Source organism: Glycine max, chromosome 12 (assembly GCF_000004515.6).
Source record: "Glycine max cultivar Williams 82 chromosome 12, Glycine_max_v4.0, whole genome shotgun sequence".
Lineage (NCBI taxonomy): Eukaryota > Viridiplantae > Streptophyta > Magnoliopsida > Fabales > Fabaceae > Glycine > Glycine max.
Genome location: NC_038248.2, coordinates 41,428,981 through 41,439,029, shown reverse-complemented (window position 1 = coordinate 41,439,029; position 10,049 = coordinate 41,428,981). Strand labels below are relative to the sequence as shown.

Below are 10,049 nucleotides of genomic sequence, written 5' to 3'. Positions count from 1 at the left end.
AAAAAATAATATAAATAATTGATAAATTTAATGTGATTAATTAAATTATTTTTTTATAGGATGTGAATTAGTTAAAATAATTTTATATATAGAGATGGAGATAATCTTGAGAATCAAACTTTTTATTGTATAAAGAGTATTTTAAGAACCTTTGACTAATTACATGCATAGTAATAAAATTGAAGTAATAAATGCATAGTAATAAAATTGAAGTAATAAATACATTAATGATGATAGAGATTAAAGTAATAAAAATATTTTTAAAAAATAAAAGAAGTATCTTTCTTTAATATTAAGAGTAATTTTGAAAAAATATATAAATTTAGGATAAATTTAAAAACACTAACTAAATGGAAGTTATTGTGAACTAATAAAGTTTAACTTGAATAGAATATATGAGTTGTTATAAACATCTTGATACTAAAAAATCTTAGGGGAAAAATATTTAACTTGTTGTAAGATGCAACAAGGAAGAGGATTCTGAGCAAATCTACCGTGATTCATGATGGTCCACGACAAGCAAATCTGGCGGTAGCACCTGCAAGGATTACAATGATCAAGTCAGAATGTGTATGAAAGAATAATGAATGAGTGATGTTATCCATACATGATAAAAATTCTCATATTTATAGTTGTATTTGGCAGGAAAAGTCACTTAATCCATTAGGTTCCCTTGTAAGGTCTTGCGGCCGTGTGCGTTTGGGTATCCAATTACTTGAGTCTGGTTGTTATTCTAATTTCACGTTGAGTGCTGGTGCGGATTTTACCTTTTAAGTTTCATATTCCTTAGGTAGCTTAATTTTAGCTTGGGGTTAATAGGGAAAGTCGACATGATCTCCATAACATAACTATTTTTTTTTTTAAATCGTGATGAATTAGTCAATTTGATTTTATAAAAAGAACTGGATGAAGTATCTTTTGCTTGCCATGTTGAAGTGATGAAATCTCTAATTTTCCATAAATGCAGAAAACTAGCTTACTGTTCTTGTTTCTAACTTTCTAAACTTACATAAATTGATAATCTTGACCTATATTGATTGCTCTAATTACTAATCATCTCTATTTTTCTGTTTATGCTTTATTAACTAACTTAGAGCATATACAATAAGAGCTTAATGGGTTGTTTGAAAAAAAATAGATTATTTTATGTTATATGTGATTTTAAATGGTTTAAAATTGAAAAGAATTATATAAGCAATTATTATTTATGAGTTGTTTAACTTTGTATTAAATATAGAAGAAAGAAATAGAATATTTACAAGTTAAGCAACTTATTAATAAAAACATTCATAGACGAAAAAATTAATTAATTAAAAACTGATGTGACATAAAGGGGATTGCTTATATAAATACCATTGAATATGTTATTAATGATCTTGGCCTAGATTGTTTTAATTTATCTCCCGATTTTAGAAATTTCATATCTCCTCCATGGATGTGATTTTATTTTGTTTTTATATATATATTTTTAGTAAAAAATTTACTATAATTAAAATTTAAATGTTTGCTCAAATATTGTTGAATTCTGTTTCACTCTCAATTCCATCCCATTTTTTCTCTTTACTTTGTAAGTGGGTTTGATTTTAGAGTTTAATAATACTTATGTATTAGTGTCATTTAATCCTAAATTATTATTTTAATTAAATTTAATAATTTTCTTAAAAATTAACAAACTTATTATATATAATTAGGTGTGATCTGATGATTTTATAAAAAATTTTATACTAGTGTATAATTCTTTTTCTCTTGATTTTAACATTTGGAAACTAAATTTCAAAACTATTTGGAAACATCATACATGATTTTAGTATATTTTTAGATGTTTGATTTCATTTTATGAAATTGATTATGCATCTAAAATTAATTCTAAGTTGAAACAATTAAGATAACTTTTGAATAGAATAAAAAAAGTATACATTAAAGTGTTACTATTAATTTACTTTTATTATAAAAATATTATAAAAGTATTAAATTTTCTGCTTATATTATATGATTATGCAAAGGCTGGTTAATGTTGATTCTCTTGCGGTGTCTGGTGATTGGAATTCCATATGGAAACTTAATGTCCCTGCTCCAAGGGTGAAGATGTTTTTGTGGCGTGCTTGTAGAGGATGTCTCCCAACTAGAGTAAACTTACGTAGTCGTGGAGTAGATTGCTCAATAAGGTGATGTAAATGTGTGTGCTGATGAACTTGGAGTGTTGCAGCCACATAAATCTCAAATACAAAATTCTGATGTTGCGTTTGCGGAATTACTTTTCAAAATGATAGACTCAACAGAAGCCATATCAAAGGAGAGAGCTGCTATGGAGCCTATGTTGGAGGAGAATTCGGTTACTGACACCACGGTGGTTCATCATGACGGAGACATGTTTATCCAAGACTGGTCCAAAGCGAAAAATTTAGATCGTGACATAAACCAACCGCAGCAAAGGATACTTCAAGATCGCTGGTCTCCCCCACAAGAAGATAATTTTAAATTTAACATCGATGCTTCCTTTTATTCTGAGGAGAGAACTGCACTGCTATGGGTGCTTGCTTTCGAACAGTTTGGGTAGATTCACAGCTGCAATTTCTTGCAAAATTATTCCATGTCTTGGTGAAGCATAGACTCTTTGGAATGCTTTAAAGTAATAGATGTGATCTTTCAAATGGATAACTGTTCTGGACAGAATAGCTAAGACCTCACCAGATGAGTCATAAACCTTCAATTTAGGTCTTGTGAGGAAATTAATAAGGCAATGGTGTTGCTCCTGCTTCCAGTATCCCATAATTCTCACGTAAACAAACAAATACATTCCAACTAACATTCCACAATCAAAATCCGACACTTTTCAAGACAATGTTCCTGTATTTTTGTATTGATTCATCATTTAAAAAATTATAATGTTAAAAAATGATTTTAAAGAAGGTGAGTATTTTTTATAAATTAAAAGTATAATTATAATTATAATTTTTTAAAAAAATTATTCATCAATCTAATTTAACTATAATATTATTTAATAAATGTAAAAAAATTATTTATATGTTATATAAAATGAGTATTTTTTTTAGACTTAATTTAATTTAGAAGTTTATTAACGAAATTTTGTCGCATATGTTTTCAAATTGTAATATCACAATATACTATTAAATATATTAGTTGTGCTGTTTAATAGGACAAAATTTTGTATAAAAAATAAATTATATGACAAACATGTCACGGCAAATAGAGATGACCAGATTCACTATCATTTTGACAAATACTAAATTTAATTGTGTATTTTCATATGGCATTACATGTTCAGAAACAAAATAAGCAAAGAAAAATAAAAAAACAATGGGGAAAACTTAGCGTGTCCTCTGATGCACAGAAGACAGAAGAGAAGTGAGTGAGAGAATGTTTAAGAAGGCGGTGGAGGCGAAATCTCACCAGAGGTTGTCTGGTGCGGACAGGAAGAAGCTGAGACGAAGCATTAAGCAAAAATTCCAAAGGGTTTCTGATTCCGACTTAGATGCCTTGCTTCCTCCCAAGGTAAATAACTCATCGATTCATTCATGTTTCTTTGTTTTCATATACACACACACTGAAGAATTAAACAGGCTGAGATTACAGTAGCCAAGCTTCAAAACCGCGTCCATGTATATGCTGTGGAGGGAGGCTTTCCAATGTTTTTCGATGTTGATGGCCGCGGCTCAGACATTTTTCCTACAGGTTTTGCTTCCATTTCTTTTTGCTAAAAAATTATGACTGAGTTCTAATAATAATTAGTAAGATGATTGGATGCAGTTTATGCACTGTGGATGGTCCCTGAGCTACTGCCAGTTTTCGTGCTGAAGGGTGGCGAGGTATCCCGGTTCGTTATCGGAGGAGCAGACTTGATGTTCCCTGGTATAATTGTGCCTCCTGATGGTCTTCCTTCCTTTCGGGCTGGGGAACCTTGGGCCGCCAAGGTACCTGGAAATCCTGCTCCCATCGCAGTACGTAACGCACATTGCTTCTTCGTATTGTATCGAGTTTAATTTCTATGCATTGTCAACGTAAAGACAAATTTATATTGTTAACCAATCAGAAACCAATCGTCAGGTTTTTAAGGGAGCTATTGTAAAAGTTAACAAACTTACTATAGATGGCTGTTTGTGGTTGGATTTGATGGCAATATAAAAAATGCTTTACATTGTCAGTGCATGCACTATTTAATATTGGGTCTTGCTAACCAAGGGCACTGGTTAGCATTTGCCTTTAAAATTTGTATTTGTTTCTATCATCAAAATTTCCATAGGTTGCATGTCAGCTCAAAATTCATTGCTTCTCTTGAAGGTTGGGAGTACCACAATGAGCAGCGCTGAAGCATTAAAAGCTGGATTACGTGGAAAGGCACTGAGAATAACTCATTGCTATCGTGATTTGCTTTGGCAAGTTTAGCTAGAGACTGCCTGGTGATCCTTTTATTCAGTACAAGTAAACAAATTGAATCAATCTGCCTCATTGGATTTGCAGGGAAACTGCCGAGGGCCGTTGCGTGCCTAATGCAGGTTTTTTCGAAGATGTTGTCTTTGAGGATCCTTCTTTGTTACAAGCTTCTCATGATTCTGATTTGACTGAGGTTGCTGGTGAGACATCAATTGATCAGCAGAAAAACCCAAAAAGTGATGGATCGGAGGAATCTCTGGATGTAAATGAGTTGCAAACTGATTCTGCCCCTGCATTGGCAACACCAAATGGCGATGAAAATGATACCACAGCTGAAGTAACTGAAGGCGTGGCTGATTTGAAGTTACCGGATACTGTCTCTGCTAATGACCAAGATGACCAACTGACTCTATCAACTGCAGATGTAGATTCCTTGTTAGATAAGTGCCTTCTACAAGCTTTGCACACAACAGTGAAGGACAAAGACCTTCCCTTGCCTGGAAGCACGCTATGGTGGAATTTTCTCCCTCTTTTTCTCTTGGTTGACCTAGTTGAACCATTTGAAATAGATTGGCCAAAGAATCTAGCAAACCATGAATTTCAGTTGACAATTAAGTAGTGTAGCTTAGAGATTTAACAATGGCACCAAAATATGATCTCTGTGGAGTTCACTTTCAATTGGATGAGATCATGAAAACTTGGTAGTGATTTTTCAAGATCTCAATTTTTATTCTGAGCAGGGAATTTAAGCTAAATTTGAAAATTTAGCTCTGGGCATCAGTGCTGAAGAAATAAACAGTGAATATCTATTTGAAAAGATTTTAGCCGAGGGTCAAAAGTGTTAGTGTGTGAAAGAAAACTATTTCAATTAAGTTATAATAAATAACTTTCCATTTAATCAAGTTATTGTCATTTGAGGACAGCATAATATATTTGGTGATTATTCAAGTGCTTTGTCATTTGTATTCAACATTTTTTTCGGACTTAAATTCATTTCAGTTTGTATTAAATAATAATATACCAACTGACTTCAGGAATCTAATAATTATGTTTTTGGGCATTGCAGGTCAAACCATGTATTGCCATGTAGGCCTTCAGGAATCACTTTAAATATCAAGAAATCTTCCTACAAAAAGTTATCAAAGTGGTTACAAGCAAAATCCACCTCTGGCTTGGTTTGTCGGCTACTGCTTTCTTTTTACTTGGATGAGTATAATAGTAATAGAAGCTTGCTGATATTGACTGGAAAATCCTTAAATTGTTAAATGAATTATAAAATTAGAATCTAGAATGTGCCGAAGTAGGTCTCTGCCAGAGTGCATTGCCCTTATGTTTTCTTCTGTCAGGATGCACTCTTTAACGAAGCATTCTGACACTTTTTTTATCTCTTTAGATGAGTAACCTCTTAGCATGTTAGATATGTAAGCTGAGGCACTATGGTAAAGAAATAAGTTTGACAACATTTTTCTGTTGTAGATTTGTTTCATGAAGAATTGGAATGGAGATAGGAGATGCAAATATTAATTGGAAGTATATATAACAATCAGCATTATCCAAATTTATGACCATGAGCAGTGTTATTAATGTTGGATGGCGGAACATGGCAGAAGGCCGAAAATCCGCCATATAAGCATGCCATTGCACCTTATGGTGGGTTTTCCTTCATAAACTGCCTTTGGCGGTTGGCAAAAACTCTGCCACACCATTCCGCCATGGCCGCTATTTAACAACACTGACCATGAGAAAAGATTGGATAGAAAAATGGGGATTCAACATTCTAAATTTTCCTGTCTTACAAGCTTTTTTTTTTGAAGTTTTTGGTGAATGAATTGCTTTTGAAAGGGATCTCTGCTGAAATCAACTCAAGGAATGATTCTCAATTTGGGATGTTTCTTATAATGTTGCCTTTTTAATGTATTCAAGGTTGACTAGGCATTGGAAATTTTCAAGACTATTAATGTAGTTTATTAGGAAAAACCCAAGTCTCAAATACGACCAAGATAGAATATTTAAGTGAGGAGCAACCCTCACCCTATGAGCTAGTTGTTGGGGTTGAGTGGGCCAAAATCCATTTTCTAAGATAGTATCAGAGTCTATCCTAGATCCATTAACGGAACATCCACCAAGTCCAAAAGTGCTTGGATGTGAGGGGGTGTTTTGGGAAAAACTCAAATACCATATCGGCTAGAGATAGTGCCAAGATATAGTATATAAGTGGGGAGCAACCTTCACCCTATGAATTAACTTTTGGGGTTGAGTTAGGTTCAAACCCACATTCTAAGTTGGTATTAGAGCCTATCCTAGATCCATTTAAAGGACCACTAACCTTGTTATCCATGCACCAAGCCTAAAAGTGTTGGGCATAAAGGGTTGTATTGGAAAAAATCCAAATCCCACATTGGCTAGAGATATGACCAAGATAGTATATTTCAGTGAGGGGCAATTAGGCCTAAACCCACATTCTAAGATAGTGAAAGTTTATCCATGTATTCTTGTGAAATAAGTTGCATCATGGGGCAAACACAAGACTAAATTATGCATGATAATTATATGTCTATTTTATCATGAACAAAATGTATTGATGTTTTCAATTTTTACTGTGTGGTCCTTTTGATCATTTGTCTTCTACGAGTAAAACTTTCTGCAATGCTGTTTCTGATTCTTTTTTCATATATATTCATATTTGTACAGATATCAGTGAAAGAAGATAAGCACAAAGAGGAAGTAATGCTATTTTCAGTAAACCGAAAACATGCTGATTATTCATCCTTTAAGCCTGAAAAAAGGCGAGTGGAGAAAAGTGAGCAACACAGTGTTCAGTCTGCCAATGAAATTCGTTCATCCAAAACTCTTGAAGTGGCTGAAATCTACAAGCCAAGTGTACATGTCAATTCCATATTTTCACCTGTAGGAGCTGACACGGGGAAACTTTTTAGTGCTTCTGAAGCTACTGATATTGTCTTCAAATATGTTGAAAAAGAAAATCTTGTGAAACCAACAAATAAATCCGTTGTGGTTCTTGATGTAATATTATGTGATGCACTGTTCAAGGGGGCTATTAAAAAAGGAACAACATATCCTACAGAAATTCACAAGAAGGATTTAGGATCAACATTTGTGAGCCGTATGCAGCCTCACCATGTTGTGACAAGAGGGAATGAATCTGTAGTTTGTAAAGGTGCACTTAAAACAATTCAGTTATTGACAGAACGCCGGCAAGGCAACAAGAAGGTAACCAAACTCTCTGGTATGGAATCTTTTCTTATAGATGCTGAAGCATTGGCATCAGAACTGCAGAAGAAGTTTGCTTGCAGTACCACTGTTGCAGAACTACCAGGTATTTCTTGGTTGCATTGAAATTACAAGTTTTATTTTGGCGTGCGCTTTGTTATCCTCAAGAAATATGGGACTTACGAGCATATGAATGTCTTTGTTCCTAATGTCTGCTACATGTTGTTTTTCTTTGTTTAAACCCAATCTCATATTGTGGTGTCTGATTAATATATCTGCATTCATATAGAATATATGTTTTGATTTTATCTTTCCATGGTTGATAATAGAGAATATAGAACTACATTTTGGTCTCAAAGGTGGAAAGGGAAAGACATCAAATTTCTGTTGTTTAGTCTTCAGCATTCATATAGAATATATATTTTGGTTTTATCTCTCCGTGGTTGATAAAATGCCGATACCTGAAATTATAAAACTACATTTTGGTCTCAAAGGTGGAAAGAGAAAAGATATCAAATCTCTGATGTATAGTCCCCAGCTGTTAGATCTTCTTACTTTTCTTTATGTTGGTCTTGCCTTCTGATAAGTCAGATAGTCATTCTTTTTCACATTAACAAACATTTTAATGGTAATATGTATGAGCTAACATACTAATGAATAATGAGGAAACAAGGAAATAAAGGAATTATACCACCAAAGGATTTATTTATTTATAAAGAAACAAATTGAATTTTGATTAATATGAAAAATATAATTGATTGGGGAACTATTGCAAAGTGCGTTTTCCCTAAAACCTGGTTGTGTGGATTCTCATGTATCATAAATAATATTAAAATCATTGAAGTGGTACGGTCTGTATTTGCTTTGTAATCCCAGGTGGGTATATTTAATTCTATATATTTCATTACTCATTATCATATGGATTCTTGTAAATAAAGAAAAATGACAGTTTGAGGGTATTTATTTTCTGTTGCAAGCCGAAGTTGGCTATTGGAGGGTAGATAGTAAAGGCTCATATGGGAAACTAAACTGATTTAGTAATGGTACTTGTGGGGGGAGCTTATGCAGTAAGTGTGACCACTGACCACTATGATCTCTTTTGAGTTTATAGATCTATTTTGATAAATGTCAGTTTCCTTCTCAATGTAACAAACTCAACACAAAACCAGGGATTAGGCTTGCATGGGAAACTAAGCTGATTTAATATGGTATTTGTGGGGGAGCTTGTGCAGTAAGTGTGACCACTGACCATTATGATCTCTTCTGAGTTCATAGGTCTATTTTGATAAATGTGTCAGTTTCCTTCTGAATGTAACAAACTCAACACAAAACCAGGGATTAGGTTTGCTTGGGTAAAATCTTAATGTTCTTTTATTTGCTCTTACATATTCTTTTCATCCTTCTGTGTTAGCAGAGTAGGAATAAGGTGAACTAACAGCGAGTGTATACATTTCCTTGTTTATTTCATCAAAATTTTGGTTGGAAAATGGATTGGGGAAGATGTGACGACTACACCCTTCAACATTCATGGTTCTGACTTTCTAGTTAAAAATAATAAAATGATACTATAAGTTTATTATATTATCTATCTAAAATTCTAAAGCATTTGTTTGCAGGTAAGAAAGGGCATGAGGTTTTGGTTCAAGGAGGAGTTATCGATGACTTAGCTAGGCATTTGATTGAACAATATGGAGTTCCAAAGAGATACATTGAAGTTCTTGATAAAACCAAGAAATGAGCTACATACAATGTGTGTGTGTGTTTTTTTTATTATGTAACGCTGATGGGAGTGCTTTACTTAGATGCCGAGAGATGTGTATGTTCTGTACTTTTCTTACACTGGTTTATTGGGTTGAGTTGAATATAAAAGGAGTGAGCAATGAAAGGAATGGACAAAGCACAAAATGTTCTTTCCAATTCAAAAAATTGTTGTTTTCAAGTTTATTGTTAAACTCTGAATGGAGGAAATCACCATTCCGATCAGTTGAGGCAGCATTCACACTTTCTCACTATACGAAAGCAATAGACTCTATGATGCATGGATACGATGCGTCATTTCTTAAAAATATAGGATACGCATTTTGATTTCCGTGTTTGGTGATTATTCTATTTTTCTTTTGTTAGAGTTAAAACCTGATGAACTTAACTATCATATTTTAATTATTTGGTAATAGAATAATTGTTTTGTGGGAAAGGAAAATTTTCTACTGGAACCAAAACCTCGCGAGGTTATTAATTATCAATGACTAGTAAACATTTTAAATGAATACATATTTGTAATATAACTATTTACCCTTTTAAATTAACGCAATATATTTTTTTATAGGAACAAATCAAAATAAAGGATGGGTTTGCAATTTTTATATAAAACCTCAGAAGTTGGAATTTTTTTCACAGTAATTGATCAAATTAAAAGTATATTCTCT

At 33.1% G+C, this 10,049-nt stretch overlaps 1 protein-coding gene across 2 annotated transcripts; it reads left to right on the top strand.

Moving 5' to 3' along the window:
• The first annotated feature begins 3,241 nt into the window (after positions 1–3,241).
• Positions 3,242–9,627, top strand: LOC100794290 (eukaryotic translation initiation factor 2D). Of its 2 annotated transcripts, none has more exons than XM_003540499.5 (8): positions 3,242–3,513; positions 3,582–3,693; positions 3,769–3,959; positions 4,300–4,394; positions 4,480–4,905; positions 5,459–5,567; positions 7,084–7,729; positions 9,240–9,627. In XM_003540499.5, the coding sequence occupies exons 1-8, from the start codon at positions 3,379–3,381 to the stop codon at positions 9,359–9,361; spliced, it is 1,836 nt and encodes a 611-aa protein (XP_003540547.1). In that variant the 5' UTR covers positions 3,242–3,378; the 3' UTR covers positions 9,362–9,627. The 2 variants fall into 2 exon arrangements, with proteins under 2 accessions (XP_003540547.1, XP_006592982.1); XM_006592919.3 differs by having other exon boundaries at positions 3,371–3,513; positions 3,595–3,693.
• The last annotated feature ends 422 nt before the right edge of the window (positions 9,628–10,049 follow it).